An 18,231-nucleotide genomic window follows, 5' to 3' on the forward strand; every position below is an offset into this window, starting at 1 on the left:
CTAGGTAGGCCTGCTGATGCGTGGCAGAATATTCTGGTGGCTACTGACTTATTCACCCGGTTTAGTTGGGCTATTGCCACCCGTGACCAGACTGCGCAAACCACTGTCCGCGCGTTATGGACGCACATCATCCAGCCGTTCGGGTGCCCGGCCCGGTTCCACTCGGATCGAGGCCCCAACTTCGAGTCCGAGTTAATGCACCATTTATGTCAGACTTATGGTATTGCAAAAAGTCGCACCACTCCGTACCACCCGGCTGGGAACGGTGCGGTGGAACGGTTTAATCAGACGTTATTGAACATGTTACGCTCGCTAGACACTGATAAACAGGGAAGATGGAATGAGCACTTGCCCGAACTAGTTCACGCATATAACAACACGATCCACAGCGCTACGGGTTATGCCCCCGCTTATTTGATGTTTGGCCGACACTTGAGGCGCCCTGTAGATGTCCAGTTAGGGGTGCAGACGGCGCAAAATCGCATGGAGGTGGGTGGTTGGGTACGGGACCACCAGCAGCGAATGGCGACCGCCTATAGGACAGCAGGGGAGAGGATGGAGGAAGCAGCGACGAGGAGAAAACAGGTTTATGACCGTAGGGCCGGTATTACGCCGTTATTACCAGGAGAACGAGTGTGGATTAGGAATCGGAAGAGGGACGGGCAGGGGAAATTGAGTACGTGGTGGGACCCCGAGCCTTACGCAGTGATGGAACAGGTGGGAGCTACGGGGTTGGTGTACCGAGTTAGACCCGAGAAGGGGGGGCGAGAAAAGACCATACATAGAAATGCGTTGAAAGTGTGTGTAGCCCCCAGGTCGCCCCACGAGGACCCCCCAGCTGTAGTGCAGCCCGAGCAGGTAGAAGCAACAACGCCGCAGTACTATGGGTTTTTCTCCGTCCCGAGAGCACCAGACGAGCCACGGCGCTCGGGAAGAGCAAATATAGGCCAGCCACCCCAGAGGTATGGACATGATTAGGGACAGTTGCAGGGACTGGCAACGGAAAAGTGGGGGGGGATGTGACAGGGTCAAAGCAGGGGGTGAAACCATTTTGTAACATTTTTTATTGATGATGAAAAACCTGTATTATGCACTTAAAAACATCATTCTCTTAAATGTATTTCTGCACTGCATGTTTTATGGTTGACAATGTATTTCCCCCCGGTCCCCGAGCCACTTGACATTGGACTCCCCTATAGGCTGCGTGACATTGACCTTGTGACTCCAGACGGCCAATGTCCCCAGGTCACGCTGGTGGCAGAGCAAAAGAGGGCGGAGTAGGGTGTGGCCGCCACAAATACAAAAGTAGGCGCGGGCCATTCGAACAGGAGAGAGACAGGCACACAGGGGCAGTGTGGAAGTGACAGCCAGAAGGGACGGTTGTGCACAGGAGGAACAGACATACCACGGAGCAGAGGTGGAGAATACAGCGATCGCGGCACGTACCAAGGCACCAGCAGCGGACGGTGAGCAGACGGCGCAGTAGCAGCAGAGACGGGGAGGACAGACAGACGAACCCAGGAACGGAGGAGAGGTCCAGTTGGCGATAACGTTGCGCGCTTCATACACTCATAGCCAGACACCTGTCTGGCTTGCGAGTAAGTGTTCTTCTATGCAACGTTACCTTTACAAACCCACGGTCCTAAACCCCATATGTGAAATATACCTGAACAGATGAACTGGTTCTAGTTTCTATGATTGCAGGCAATACGCACGAAGACAAGAAGAGACAGTGATTCTTGGCCTAAACCCCCGCTCCAGTTAAACCCCATACAAGGACATTCCCACCTTTTGCATTGAACCGTGATGAGTATATGATATAGCATTTGAATTGGCACTTGGCACTTTACTGCTTCAGTAATAGTTGGCACTTTAACGCTAAATTCATTATTTATTTGCTATAGGTTGCACAAGCCCTGTTTGTTTTAAGTATTTTGTGATTGTCTGTATTCCTGTATTTTAGTTAGTTAGTGGGCGCATTAGGAGGTTGAGGGTTTTAGTGTAGTGTTATATTGTGTTTATGTTTTTCAGTTTTAAGGCTTATAGATGCCAATGTTTTAGCTTAATAAAATCCGTTACCTTTTTATACAAACCTGTGTCCGTCCAATTCTCTTGTGGGATGTTGCAAAGTGTTGTTCTTACCTGGGCAAAACTGAACCTGTGAATAGCCTAAGACATTGTTATAGAGGACCCGACCTCTTAAATAAAAGGGTGGCGTAGTCTTGCAGTAGAATCACCATTATTATCCTCACAATAATTACGCACCCCGCACTTTATTGTGCACTCTATATTTTATTGTTGTGAGCTTAAATGTGGATGATAAATTACTTATTGGAAAAGGTCAGCATTCTGAAAAGAAGTGGCAAAGTTACATGTGACAGCCTGGCCACCGTCACATATTCATTTGGAAACGTGTGAAACGGACATCCTACATAATGAATAGCCTATTTTCTACTTTTGGTACTTTAAGTACATTTTGATACCAATACGTTGGTAATTTACTCAAGTAGGCTACATTTTGAATTCCGGACTTTTACTATGTATCCTAGTCGGCCTAGGCCGATTTCTACATTGCAGTATTGATACTTTTACTTGAGTAAAAAAAATGGAGTACCTTTTCCACCACTGGAGTACAACAGAGAGCTATTCTGACCCATTTCCTCGACCCATGATCTGATCTCTCTCTCCTCCTCAGGATGAAATATGAAACCTGCGCTGGTCCCGTTTCAGCAGCAATTTGCAGTGTTGCCATGTCCGCTTATTATAAGCGACTTTGGGCTTATTTTTCTGTAAATGCTTGTAAATACTGTTAGTTTGCTAGAAGCGTTTTTGGGGGCTTGTTTCTAAAGTGTAGTTGCTTATTTGGGCTTGTTTCTAAAGTGCAGTTGCTTGCTTCACATTTTTTTTTTTTTTTTTGACCATGTGGTTCTCAAATATGTTCATATCATGGACCCCCAAATTAATATGTAGGCTATTCGTCCCTATAAACCCCATCTGAAAATGTTTTGTGCCAGGGGAGCCCAGATTAGGCCTACCAGATTTGAGTTGTTAGATGTTTCAAAGAATTTTCCAAATATTCCACATTTTATTTCAAGATTTTTTTGAAAGTAGCAGACAAGCTCACAACACGTCACATCGCGAGGCTTTGTGAGCTTGTAGATCTGCTATTTTCACATAGCCAATGCATAGGCTATAGGTTTAAAAGTGCTCATGTGTTTTCCAAGACCTGATAGCTTATTTCTCACACCGAATATGGCAACACTGCCGAAAACCTTCCGTTCCAAAAACACATTGCTTTACATTAACATTAACATCTGCGGCAGAAACAAAACAAAAAAAAACACGACAAGCTTTTGTCTCTCTCCCCATTGACATGCCTTGAATGTGTTGTTTATTACTGCAAACTTTCTCTTTCAGATGTAATGCTCCAAAAAAAGCAAAAAATAAAACGAAGCAGAAATACAGTAGAAACAGCTTCAAGAATGAGGTCTAGGGAGAATTAAAGCAAGCTTTTTGCTTTCGAACTTCTATTGAAACGCTCATTTGCATAGAGATTACATTTAATAAAAAGCAAATTGTTCAGCTTTGTTGGTGTGCAGAGGACTATAAAAAGTAGGCTAAATATTTCAATGCGTGGTGGACAACGACAACCCCCTCCCCACACACACACACACACACACACACACACACACACATACACACACACACACACACACACACACACACACACACACACTTTTTTTTGGGTCTTGAAAGAAGGTGTCGTGTTGGAGAAACGGGACAGATTCCAGTTGCATCCTTTGTTTTATGCATCTCAAGTTTTTTTCTCCCCTCAGTCTCAAAATAACGGTTCTCTGGGATGTGAGAGGGAGCGCATCTTCCAAATGGAATACGTTTTTTTTGTTTTGTTTGAATAGTTTGTCTCTTTTTTTTCCTGGGGAGAATTACTGTGATTTTTTTTTGGTTTTGTTTAGTTCGTCTCTTTTTGAGCGGTGCCAGCCGCTCCAACAAGTGACCGTGTGTGTTTGTATGTCCATATGAGCACGACATCAACGGCTGCAGCTGATTGCAACTTTCTGGGGAGAATATTTGTGATTTATTTTTTGTTTTCCTCCTCAACAACATGCGTTTTTTCGTCCTGGTTTTGTTTTGGTTGGGATTATTGTGTTGTTTACCCTCCGTCAGCGCAGAGCCAGAGGTTCCAGATGATGAAGAGGTGGAAGAAGAGGAGAGTTCTTGCCAAGGAGCGTTTGACCTGTATTTTGTACTTGACAAGTAAGTAATAATAAGAAGAAGAATAATAAACTTTGTTTGTATAGCACCTTTCATGACCTCAAATGCAGCCCAAAGTGCTTTACATAAAAAAAGAGATCAACAAAAGAAAAATAACACACAATATTAAACAAGATTAAAAACAATAAGATCAAAAATGTCATCCAAGAACAAATTAAAAGGAGGCAAGATCAAAATGGTGCCATGTGCCAGGCTGGCAGTAGGCCTATTATACCCCATTTACAGTTAAAATGGTGTTAATTTAAACCAGTGGTCCTCAACCTGTGCAGTCTCCCCAAAATCATGTTGGGGGGGGGGGGGGGCAGATGACAGTAAAGTGACAATTTCCTCAGATGACAGTAAAGTGACAATTTAAGAACTTATAATACCTTTTTAATACCTCAAAAAGAAAGAAAAGAAAAAGATCATCACTGCATCAAAAGTAATCAACAAACTATAGGCTACTGTAAAAGCTGGGTGAAACATTGGCCAAATTGTTAAATCATGTAAGAAAGAGGCAAAAATGTGAAAATAGCTGATCTACATGCTCACAACGCCTCGCTTGTAGATCTGCTATTTGCACAATTTGTATCTGTTGAATTGAAAATGTAATGCCTCAACTCCGACAATTCCAAGTGCTTGTCAGGGTGAGGGGTCCCCAGTTCAAATATGATTATTTTGGGGGATCACAGCCTGAAAAGGTTGAGAAGTTGAGAACAAAAACTAATTTCACCCACTTCTTTACAGCTGCAAACGAGTGATTTGACAAGAAAGTAGATTTTTCTTCTGACTCATGTAGCCTACCACCAACTCACTGAGAGTGCACATGTTGTGCACAAAGACTGCACTATGTAATTTGTACACTTTCAGAGTGAAATTAACAAGAATGCATGTGTAACAATGGCCTATAATGTCATGTTAAAAGAACAACAAAAAGAGGAAAACATGCAAGTCCCAAACATTATTTACGTCCTATATAATTTTAGCAAAAATGTGCTGCCCTGAAAAATGGCATATACAGTATCTTAGGACAGAGGACGGCTGTGTTTGCATCAATACTTGGGGGGGTGGAGGGTAACACATCCAGAATATATTTTAAAAAAAAATGCTGGTCAGCAATTTTCTTTTCATAATTTGTTTTATCATGATGGCATTCTTTGTTTCATGACCTCTGTTGTCTGTTATTCTAATATCATTGACAGCTGTTTTTTTTGCAGCGAGCAGTGCAATTGTAGCCTATACTGTTCGATGGGGATTCATTAAGTGACGTCAAAGGTGGAGGAGGTTGTTGGCAGGTTATGAGGTTATTATACATTTATGAAAAACATCTTTACCTCATCACATCTGGGGAGCGAGTGTGCGCATGCGCGATGACGCTCCTGAAGGAGGCTGACTGCTGAGTAAGCAATACAACGGAAGATCACTCAAAAAGATTCTTCTCCCCCTCCCTCCCTCCCTCCCTCCCTCCCTCTCTCTTCTCTCTCTCTCTCTCCTCTCTCTCGACCAGTAGTTACATATCTAAGCATACATTTCCAGACCTTCATCCCACTTCCTCTCTCATTACTCAGTCATTCCTAAACAAGAGCCCCTGAATTAGGCTATTACTGCAAGGACAAAGACCCAATAGAATTAATCCCTCTCTCTCTCTCTCTCTCTCTCTCCTTGACAAGGGCTGGAGAGTTTTCTCATCTGATGTTTGTTTATGTTATGTGAATTATTGTACAACCTTTAATAGCCACTTAAAAACAACAACAAGTACAACTTTAACGCCACTTCCTCTCCTGTCATTCAAATCAAGAACCCTAAATTATCAAGGGGACTTTTCCTCTCTCTCTCTCTCTCTCTCTCTCTCTCTCTCTCTCTCTCCTCTCTCTCCCCTCTCTCTCTCTCTCTCTCTCTCTCTCTCTCTCTCTCTCTCTCTCTCTCTCTCTCTCTCTCTCTCTCTCTCTCTCTCTCTCTCTCTCTCTCTCTCTCTCTGTCGCTCAGTGACCATTTCATTCATTTCCTCTCCGTCCGCCCACATTGGAAAAATGTTGTGGTTCTGACATCTTCAGAGCTGGCCCTCAGCGGCATGCCGGGGCCGGGGCTCAGCCTGCCTGCATGAGGGGAAAATACAGAGCATGCATTTCAGGCAGCAGACGGGCACATGGAGAGCACTCTACTGCAGCAGTGCTTCTGAAACCTTTTTCATTTCAAGGACCCTCCGGTTCAGCATGCATTAAGGCCACAGAGTTTACAGACCTGTAAGGGTCCATTTGGGTTCCTCCTGTCCTCCTAACTATCAATAATTTAGCTGGGGACCCCCTGAAACACCATAAAGGACCCCTGGGGACCACGTGTGTTCTACAGCACACACACAAGTGTGCACTGCAGTTAAAACTGCACGTTTGATAAATTCTTTGCAACTGTAACACCCGCGTTTCGAACCCCGGTCTTCTAATTGTCAACCAGTAGGTGTCCTATACCAGGGTCCTGTTGCTATCCTGTGTTCTTTTTTTCCCCTTTCTTATCGCTCCTGCTTTCATTCTAGCTCTATCTTCTCTTGCCTGGCATGGCCAGACTAATATCACTGCCCAGGGCTATTTTTTTTTAAAGCTGTGGCAGATTCGTCTGGTTTCCATGCTATATCCTCTCACGGAAACTACAAAATGATGGAGCATGCACAACAAAAAAAAAACAATTTCACCAACTTCTTTACACGTGTAACCCTGTGATGTGACAATAATACTGATTCAGGGACTGCATTTCTCAGTGGAAAAGTAGGGAGAACGCCTCCACCCACTTCAGATGTGCCTGTTATAATGTATTAACACCGTACACATTGGTTAAAATGACATCATTTTATTCATACTGTATGTTCCGGCTTGCAGCTTTAACATAGCTTGTAAAAAGCCAGTCAACATGGATACTACAGTAAAAGTGAGAGTCCCTCTTGATGTAGTATTCAACCTGCGTCTGTGCCGCATTAGTAACCAGACTATTCCCTTTATGCACATTTCACAGGGACACCGAATTACTTGATTGATTGTAACACAAAACACTTGTGTTTCTCCAAATGATTCGCCCTTGGGGACAAGCTGAAAAAGCGGCACTAATTCAGCACGTCTGTGGCGAGCTGTGACGATTCGTGATGCATGAATCACAGTTAACAGCAAGGTGTTTCTAATCATCGCTATACCAGCCCAATGCTTAGCTACTAACTGTGGAACGTCTCTGTTCAGTTATCGTTGTGGATTACAGGAAGATTCATGGCGCACACACACTGCCTCAGACCTCTGTTCTCAACCATGCGGGCCGGGGGCCCCACTGGTGGGCTGCGACGGTACTGCAAGTGGGCCACCAAATAATAGGCCTGTTTGAGCATAGGTTAAATTGCGCTTTGACCTTCATGCAATACCTATTATCAACCGGTAGTGGTCCTACTGCCATAGGATATACTGTCAGTAGAAGAGCATAGACAACTACCACCGTTATGTTAGTTATATTGTATTAAAGGGATTGTTCATGACTTTTTTTCATTTTTGAATTCATGGAGATGAATGTTTTTGTCACATTCCTAAGCCAATAATTTGATAGGAGACTCAAAGTGTCAACTTTAAGTCTCCTACCGGAGACATTAGCATCTTTCTGCCGGTCATCAAATTATTGGCTTAGGGATGTGTCAAAAATAAAAAAATCTCCATGAATTCAAGGCTTCATGGGGTGTGTAATTGATAGAAAATAAGAAATGTTTTGTGTGAACTATCCCTTTAGCATACTATACTGATGGGTCAAAATAGCATTTGATTAAAAAAAAGTTGGATTGCAGCTTTAACAGTTTACAAAGGTAACCAATTGAGCCTGCAGGGATCGATTTGTAAACTCTCTGACTTACAAATGGATAAATGGATATTTACTGTGTACTGTTTTAGTCACTTGCAATGTTCTTTGGTCATCTGGAAACGAAAGCTCGGTCTACAGACACACTCCTGGCAAGTTGACGTAACTTTTAAAACACGTGTACGGCCTGTCTCCTCCCCCCTTTCTTATTAGCTCTGGAAAAGAACGTCCCATAAAGGGATAAATTATTATAATGTGGTGTTTTTTCTCAGTGTTTCCGAGGCATTATGCCGATTCTCCTGAGAGACACAGAAGAATGAAAAGCGGTCCGTGTCACGGTGCTAAGCATCTCCAACGAACCCGTGACTCAGTGCGTGCGTGCTCCTCAGATGTGGAGGGATGCAGCTGGGTTGGCGTGCGCGCTGCCGTAAGACACGACACATGTTCACAAATGAGCAGTGGGTGGAAAGTAACTAAGTACATTTACTCAAGGACCGTATACCCAAGCACGTATCGTCGTTGTCGGGCAGAAACTCTCTTATTTCCATATTCTATTTTTTTGTGTTTTTTTCGTAATTTAGCGCCCTACGTGATCGCACTACGGTGTCACACAAAACATCAAAAGTAGCAGATCTACAAGCTCGAAACGTGGCGCAAAGCGACGCGTTTTGAGCTTGTGGATCTGCTATTTTTGCTGTTTTTGAATTTGAATCGTGAAAAGTAACAGTTTTGGACATCCTGTATGAGGGTTACCACCCGACATTGATGATATTTTAGGTACTTTTACTTTACTTCAGTGTTTCCATTTTGCCATACTTCATGCTAATTACTCCGTCTTACTCAACTACAATTGTTTGAAAACTTGAGTTACAAGTCACTTGGTAGATGTATTTATTACAAAACTTACATTAATCAATAAAGCGCTATTTCATACTTTGTCTATTCGAAAATAGCCGATATACTAAGCTCACAACAGGGCGTTTTGAGCTGGAGCCTGGTACTGTAGATCTGCTATTGTTGAAAAAGTGTGACAATGCCGCCAATACTTTTGTACTTTTACTCAAGTAACAGTTTTGAATACAGTACTTGTAACATAATATTTTCATTCATGGTGTGGTAATGATACTTCCTTACTTAAGTAAAAGACCTGAGTACTGTACTTCCTCCACCACTGTTGGCGTGCGCGGCGCCGTAAGAAAGGACACATGTTCGCAAATGAGGGGAACAAAGTCTGTTTTGTGTCAGTTTAGCATCGTTAGCTCACCAGCGTTGGTGCTTACTCCACTCTGACTGACTAACAAGGTACAGAGCAGCAGGGAGGGGATTTCAAACACATGTCAATTAATGCCTTACTTGATCATACTACAGCGTCACACAAAAGCGCCAATAGTAGCAGATCCCCAAGCTCGAAACGCGTTTCCACCTGACATAGACGATATATTGCTGTACAGCTGCAAGATTATGGCTTAAACAATCACAGTTCTTTTGGCTTGATATATGAGATAGTTTCAGTTTTTCTGCATTCTGTTTTGTGTTTTCTGCACACTGTTCTGCTGTATCTGCTTTCTGACTTTTGAAATGATAAATTGTCTTTGGAAAATCTTCTCAACTCATCTAATGTTATCTCATCGTGTCAACCAATCTATCAACTTTTATTGTCTTGACACAAATACAGGGTAAACATTTGGGGAAATTGTCATTTTGTGCAGATCTGTGCAGCTATAGGCATTCACTGTTGCAGGTTAAAAGAAGTGAGAATAAAAGAGAAGAGCATAAAAAAGCACGTTAGAATCAGTTAAAATCTGTCATGTAGATTAAAATAAGTCCTATATCCAAATGTAAAAGAGCATTCAGCCTAATGCACAGGTCGATAAAAGGCACAGGCGACAGGCTTAGGGTTTGTTCAACAGTGACACTGACAGTTACTAGGTAAGGTCAAGCGAGCACAGCTGCAGCCGTACATCTGCGCCGCCATGACACTCAGAGCAGTCAGAGAGCAATTCTTCTGATCTCATCTTAACTAATCTTAAAAACATCTCATCTCATCTTAACCTACTTTTGTGCTGTGCTTTTTATCCGTCTACACCAAATCTCTTTGCCAAAAATGAGCCGATCTACAAGCTCACAGCAGGGAAATTCTCTGGCGAATATTCCCCCCAGAATAGGGTTTACTGGGGTTGGGAGGTAGTTAACTCAAGTATTGTACTTAAGTACAATTTTCAGCTACTTTTACTTCTACTCCAATACATCTCAGAGGCAAATATTGTACTTTTACTCTTAAACTTTAGTTACTAGTTACTTTGTAAACACCGAGATTATTATTACAAAAATACATTACCCACTTCAGCCCGATATTTGAAAATAGCCGATCTACAATATCACAATGCGTCGCGATGCGATGCATTGTGAGCTTGTAGATCTGCTATTTTCAAGAGATTTGTATACATTTGAAAACTTGTGAAATGGGATATTCTGCATAATGAGTACTTTCTACTTTTGGTACTTTAAGTACATTTTGATGGCAATACTTTTGTACTTTTAAACTCAAGTAAATTTTTTATTCCAGACTTTTACTTGCAACGGACTATTTCTACATTGCGGTATCGATACTTTTACTTAAGTAAGAAATGTGAATACTTTTTCCACCGCTGATTGTAACTCATCTTATCTCAGATTTCATCATGCACTGTGTTTCGCAGCATGTCCGGTATCGAGGAACACATGTGTGACAGAACATCTTGTAGATGTGGACGGCGTTGGTGTTTGGTAGGGAGGAAAGTATGCTATGGTTCAGTGTGAGTGGAGGTCCATAAAGCAGACCGTAATGAGGGCGATACCGCGCTGCGTGAAGCTCATAAACGCACGCCGAAGAGATTTATTACAGACACCGGGAGATGAGCTCACGTCGCGGTGGTGGTGACGGCGTAGGACTGAGGTTCGCGTAGATGGAGGTCGGGCCGGTTCGCGATCAGAAAATAGCCGGTTTGAACCCCGTGCTGACTTGGAAAATCTTGGCAGTAAAAGGGAATTGGAAACATTGCATCATCGCTCAGAAACACAAACAGACGTTGAGCCGAGGCTGTCTTTGAACAAGGTATATTTAAAGCTGCAATCCGTGAGTTCTATGTCCTAATCGAGATTCAAACTCATGACCAAATCCAAGAGGCAACCCATGCTTGGTGAGGGGAGATGTTGCTTGTGAGCTTAAAGGGATAGTTCACCCCAAAATGACATTATTTCTATCGATTAGTTACCCCATGGAGACTTGAATGAATGGATATTTTTTTGTTTTTGTTGCATTCCCAAGCCAATAAATGGATGGCCGTTCTGGTACAAGGAGTCTCCTTTGTGTTTCCTACCGGAATGTGACAAAAACAAAAAGATATCCATGAATTCAAGTCTCCATGGGGTGACTAATCGATAGAAAAAAAGTTATTTTTGGGGTGAACTATCCCTTTAAGCTAGTGCTCAATGGGAGAGCAGGGAGACCACCTCCAACCACTGCAAAGTGTACTAGTTATATTGCATTAACATAGTTCAGATTGAATAGTTGAGTTGAAATAATATTTTATTCATTAAATCAATTCCATGCTGCATCTTTAATTCCCAGTTACTGCCAAGGAGCTGCTCAGTACCTAACTAGTAGAATTGCGGTCACACGAGACTGCATGAAAGTGACCCCTGAAATAAAATCGCATTCACACACAAGTCGACCTCCTCCTCCGGAGGAATTCAAGTTTATAAAAAGAACGATGCCGTTTAGTGCTGTACAAGTGGATCAAATAAAATACTGTGGAAACTTTATGTGAGCCATAGTCTTCCCTCCACCCACCCAGCGTTCAAAGAGACCCACACCACCACTCTCTCCTTCCGAAAGCCACTCTCTGAATTAATTCCGCCTCGAATCCCATTGTAACTTCACAGAGCCCTCCATACTGTGAAGTCAGACAGCTGTGTTGTGGTGTGTGTGGTATAAAAAAAAGAGCTCAATTGCACATACTATACCAATTAGATCGACTATAGCTGCCACCCGCCTCTCTGTCCCACTGCTGAAATAAATGTCTGCTAAATTCAGCCGTGATAATTAGCTAATTGAAAGCTTTGTCAATGAGGCGTGCGTTAAGTGATTACATACGCTATGTACGCTATACGGTGTCATGTGTTGTTCTCTCTTGTTAACATATATGCCCATGTAAGTTAAAGTCACACAGCGGAACACATGAAAATGCAGCTAAACTGGAAGGAGCAACAGTGACTTGTACATCCCTCAAATTCACCATTTCATATTTCATATTGACAAATGTATCAGCCAATTGTGTTATCCTCGTAGCCCAAGTGTATTGTACTTCCGTGCTGTTAACGTGTTTGACTGATAAAGTATTCAATCAATCAAAAAGTAGCCCTGCCTGAAGCCCATATGCCCAATATATTCCCTGGCCAAGCAGGGATTCTCTCTTGAACAAGCGGTTGAAAAAACATGGACTTCCACAACGGTGTCTTGGGTTCAAATCCCGCGTTTTGCAGTTGTTATTAGCTCTCTCCATCGGGAGAGGACATAAAACATAATGGATTGCAGGTTTAAAATATGAATTTAAGACCTTTTGAAAAGTACACCTGAGTTTTTTGTCAGAAGGCAGCATTGAATATAGTGTGTTTTATCTGGATAAGGGTAATAACGTCTATTATACTCTTCTGGACAAGTACCGCACTGATTTTTATTAGTGGTAGTACTGTGCTGCTACTGTAAATACACTGCCACAATGACTGCCACTGTAAACCATGCGGTTCTACGTCATATACCCAGAAGTCCTATCAATGCACCCCATTGACGTTGTGTTTAACAAGCCCGTTTCGGGACCCTGGTCTCTGCCTGCTGGCCTGGGATCAGTTCCTGCCACAGCACTAACCTACCTCCCACAGTACTGTAGGTGTACGTTTCTCAACATCGGGTAAGGGGACCGCCTGGGTTGTACAAATGGCCTGAGTGTACAAATGGAACCAAATGGACCCTTACGGGTCCATTTGGTTCCATTTGTACACTCTCAGAGTTAAATTGACACTGAGGAATGGATTGTACAGTGTAGAATGGGTGCCCAGAGATGAAAAAGTATCAAATGGGGTCTGTGGTCTAATTCATAACAAACTGGGGGTCCTTGAAATGAGCCCATTCAGACCTGTTCGTTGTTATACCTTTCAAGCCGGGAACACCTCTGTGTCTAGTTGTTGCTATATACAGTATAAAGCCATGTTAATTTTGTTACGTTTTTTGAATAAAAATATTTTTCAGGAAACTTAGGTCAGGATTTAGAAGGCGTTTTGTAGAATTGGCCTCAGGTCTTAATGGTTTGAAAGGGTTGAGAATCACAGTTGTAGCCTACAATCTTGTCTCCCTCCCAGGGCTCCCACTGTCACCATCATGAAAGGGACAGAGGCGAGTCACTACCCACTGAATCACATCCTGTGTTCTCCCATTAGCACCACAGTCACAATTCAGACACTTCACTTCATTCCCTCTATACCAGCGGTTCTCAAACGGTGTGCAGAAGCACACTTGTGTGTCGTGATACAAGTCCAGGTGCGATTGATTGATTGATTGATTGATTGATTGATTGATTGATTGAATACTTTATTAACAGTTTGCAAAGACAAGCGCAGGGAAGTACAGTTCAATAGGTCAATAGGACATTTAACGACAGACTTTGGGATTTTTCGATAACTACATATCAATATTGCTCAAACAGTTATGACTTGTCATTTTGTATTTACTATATCAGTACGTTGTGTGCACTCATTTCTGAATAAAGAGGTACATTCTATACCCCAAAACAAATATTTTCAACCACAAATAGTGAAAATAGACAATCTACAAGCTCACAAATGTTGCATTGTGATACCTTGTGCACTTGTCGATCTGCTATTTTCGCTGTGAATTTGCCTTGAGGTTTTGAGTTGCCCATTGGTGTGCCTTGGACAAAAAAAAGCTTGAAACCCACTTTAGACACTTCATCAATCCCTCTATGGAGAGGCTGACATTACTATTTACCACACACTGCACACAGTAGTAAACACATAATACAATAAACACATACAGTAATAGTACAAAGATCGACAGAATACTGAGCACACCACATGCAGGTAAACAAGAGACATAACTATCCAGCTCAGCAAGAAATAATACTGTGTGTGTCACACACACACACACACACACACACACACACACACACACACACACACACACACACACACACACACACACACACACACACACACACACACACACACACACACACACACACACACACACACGCAGAAGACTGAACAACCAGCTTTTATCAAACCATAACATCGGGGCCTCTGTCAGCTCAGCGACCCCAGGGACTGCTTTTAACATTCTAGCCCTTGTTCAACACGCCCCGGCTCCACACACCCACTCCTTTGGGTAGACCTGGTATTTGCTGAATCAGGACATGCAAGCCGCATCCTGCTGTTTTACATGAAACTGGAAGACTAAAAGGGGTTTGGTGTCTGGGGGGGGTTTCCATACAGTGAACAGCAACACCTCAATAAACAAGCCATACAAAGGATAGGGAACACAGAGGGAAGGGAAGGGGACACAGGTGATGAGATACATGTCTCGACCTTGTGTCTGAAATGTGTCTATTCAAACCCATTCATTTCTCACAGCGGTTCATATGATATCCTGAGAAAAGTACAAATGATTCATGTAAGAACCTATGAAATGTGACGGCACTTGTCTTTACAATTAACCACTTAAAGCCCAGTATTGTGGGGAAAGCTTTCGCAGAAAATAGCAGATCGATAAACTCGGCTATTTTCAGCGAAAGCTTTCCCCACAATAACAGAAAAGACACTGGTATAGAGACCTGAGGGTCTCCGGTCAACCATTAGATAGGGTTTAAGTGGTTAAATGACAAATTTTTGTTACGTTTTTTATGTCCAATGGTGGTTGTCCAATTGTGGGTATTGTGGGAAGCCAGCAGTGGAGGATGATCTACGTAGCTGCACTAGTAAATTGATTCCCACATGGGCAGGGTGCCTGTTCAGTGGGGTGCAGAACTGGGAGGGATGGACTGTGCATCCCTGCGTGTGTTGTATTGTGCTCTAACGGTGAAACTCCTCACTGTTCGGGTGAAAATAAGCAGCTGGCAACTCCATGTGTATAGCCTGCCTGAGGTTGTCTAAACCCTCCCCAAGCCCAAAGGAATGGATTTGGCAGTGACAGGGAATCAGTCTGTATGTCTTCGTGGTGTTCATACAGAGAACCACCTGCCTGCATACAGCCTCCTCTTGGAGGAGCTGTTCTGGCGCCTGTCCCACTTTATCAGAGAGCTGTGCAATGCCACGCGCAATGTCCTCCAGGTCTGTCTCCAAAAACTGTGGGTTGCGGCTCTTAACCTCCTAGGAGTGATGGTAAAAGCAAGCTCATCCTCCCACCCGACTATGCTTCTCCCCAGTGTGAAGTCAAGGGGCGATGAGAAACGAGAAGGGCTCTAGTGTATCCCCTTGCCTTGTGGAACTCCTGCTGTGATCGTAAACCGATTAGTTTCACCGTCCAGTGCAGTGTTGTCACCTTGATAGCAGATTGGGTGGTATTCCGTACGCCTTCAAGAATCTTATCATCTTCCCCCCAATGGCAAGATTTGAACCATCCTGTTGTACATCTTTGCAACAGTGACAATGACAGACTGAGCTTGTAGATCGGCTATTTCTTCTACTTTTGTGTGATACGAAGAAGGGCATTAATTTACAAAAAAAATAGAGATACAAGGTTTTTGCCTGATGATATCACAGTTCTTGAATATTTCTGGAGGCATGTAGTCTGGCCCAGAACTTTATCCTTGCTTGAGGGAAGCGCTGACCTTGGCATACTCTATATGGCAGTACAAACCCAGAAGATTAAGAACACGCTGTACTGAGTTCATGAAATGATCACTTAAAGAGTGTTTTTTATTTGTTTATTGGTGCTTTGCGTACAATTTAAAAGAACCATGTTGAATCAGTAAACAGCATTTTCCACATTTGATGGTTGGCAGTGAAAAGCATGGAGGTCAAGGGATGAGTGATGCGAGAGTGGAAAGTTTAAGTATTGAAGAAAGAGCAGGGTAGAACAGAGAGAGAGAGAGAGAGAGAGAGAGAGAGAGAGAGAGAGAAAGAGAGAGAGAGAGAGAGAGAGAGAGAGAGGTAGAGAGAGAATTAGGCAGAGAGAGGTAAAAAGAAAGGGGGGGAAATTCCCTTGCAAATGATAATTTATGGGTCTTGATTTGAATAACAGGGGAGGAAACGGCTTTAAAGTTGTTGTTTTAAGTGGCTATAAAAGTTTTAACATATAATCCACATTAAGCGAACAAAGCAAAATGAGCAAAGCTTTGCAGGAAAATGGCCAAATCTGGTCACGGAGGGGTTAATTTGATGGAGCAGGTCATTAAAGTCTTAAAACAGGGGAACCAACTTTGCCCTCGCAGTGATAAATCAGGGCTCTTGTTTAGAAATGACTGGACAATGAGAGAAGGAGCCCAGGCCTGCCTCTACTGAGGCCAGTGGATGGCAGGCAGAGTTCTTTGGGCTTAAAGAGGACATAGTAACACATTCTTCTACCATGTATGTTAGAAGAATGTATGTAAGCAGTGGTTCTCAACGACAGTGGCCCAAATGGACCGGTATGGGTCTGTACCTCCGACGGTGTACAATGGGTCATCCGTACCCTAGGGCGGCTGCACCAACGCTCCTGATTTTGTGTATAGAGGGGCGGGTGTATAGAGCCGCAGAGAGATTGCGGCTGCATCCCATTGGTTCACCGATCTGTCCGTCAACCCCCGCCCCGTTAACACAACATTACGAGCGACGCCCACTGCACTATGGTTGGTTGGGGAATTGAAACACTTCCTATACCGGGTACACCGACGCGTTCCTCCAGGCTTTTATTTTTTAGCAAAACTAAGCAATAAAAGCATCGAGGCTATCCGTACCCCAATCTACACTGTTAAATCCATACAGTGTTCATTTAACTCTGACTGAGAGTGTACAAATGGAACCGAATGGACCCGTGAGGGTCCATTCGGTTCCATTTGTACACTCTCAGAGTTACAGACCTGTAAGGGCCCATTTGGACCCCTGGTGGTCCCCGGACCCGACCTTGAGAACCACTGGATTAAAGGTTTACAGCCATTTCAAGGCCGAAGCCATCAGTGCTCAACTATCTATCTATAAAAGCACAGAATCTGTGTCTGTCTGTCTCACACCGTCTAACCAATCAACTTAAAACCTAGCCTAGTCTATATTGCAGAGGATTGTTGTGCTGAGTGGGAATGCAGTTCGAATCTGCGGTCGTCTAAAACCGGAAATCCAAAAATCTGTCTCCTCGTCTGTCTGTGTCCCTTTCATGCCCATGGCGATCCATACACAATGATTATAACACGTCATAATGCTGACATCATAGACTCCTAGTGCTATGATAATGGCCACTGCACTTAAGTACTCAGATAACGGGTACAACAGGTATTGCATAACTGGAGGGGCACGTGCTCCCAACGGCAACGGGGGCATGGTTCCCGACGGGCGTCAGCCTATTATAGGCCTCACATCCTTTTCTTTCCACACCACAGCACAGCCAGATGACAGATGAGGTGAAACCTGTCCTGGAGTCACGGACAGGAACAGAGCAGTTAGGAGACGACCGACGAGCGAAGGACTCAGGGTTTTATCTGAGACACCTACGTCATTAAAGACAGGGGGGAAAACAGCGATAAACTTTCTCTTCCTATCTCTCTTTCTTTTGCCCCCCCCCCCCCCCCCCCTCCCCCCTTCTCTCTCTTTTTAATAACATTAACTCTGTCCAACTGGGCATCAGTACAATTTCATTTTTTCCAGCTCTAGAAGATGCTACTTTGAAACCAGTGGAACTCAAATCAATCACCAGCTGTGAAATCACGCTGCTGTTGTTGATACAGGCAACCGTGCAGCACGTGTGTGTGTGTGTGTGTGTGTGTGTGTGTGTGTGTGTGTGTGTGTGTGTGTGTGTGTGTGTATGTGTGTGTGTGTGTGTGTGTGTGTGTGTGTGTGTGTGTGTGTGTGTGTGCGTGTGTGTGTGTGTGTGTGTGTGTGTGCGTGCGCGCGCGTGCG

The 18,231-nt window shown here is 43.5% G+C and overlaps 1 protein-coding gene across 1 annotated transcript in view; it reads left to right on the forward strand.

The window, feature by feature from the left end:
* Window positions 1-3,754: 3,754 nt before the first annotated feature.
* The window catches only part of antxr1c (ANTXR cell adhesion molecule 1c), a 93,807-nt gene continuing 79,330 nt past the window's right edge, over window positions 3,755-18,231 (forward strand). The window contains exon 1 of the mRNA XM_084079488.1: window positions 3,755-4,275. Within this exon, the coding sequence (XP_083935614.1) occupies window positions 4,124-4,275 (152 nt within the window). The 5' untranslated portion in view covers window positions 3,755-4,123. The remainder of the gene's footprint in view (window positions 4,276-18,231) is intronic.

The sequence above is a fragment of the Gymnoscopelus microlampas genome (genome assembly GCF_963454915.1).
Source record: "Gymnoscopelus microlampas genome assembly, chromosome: 14".
Lineage (NCBI taxonomy): Eukaryota > Metazoa > Chordata > Actinopteri > Myctophiformes > Myctophidae > Gymnoscopelus > Gymnoscopelus microlampas.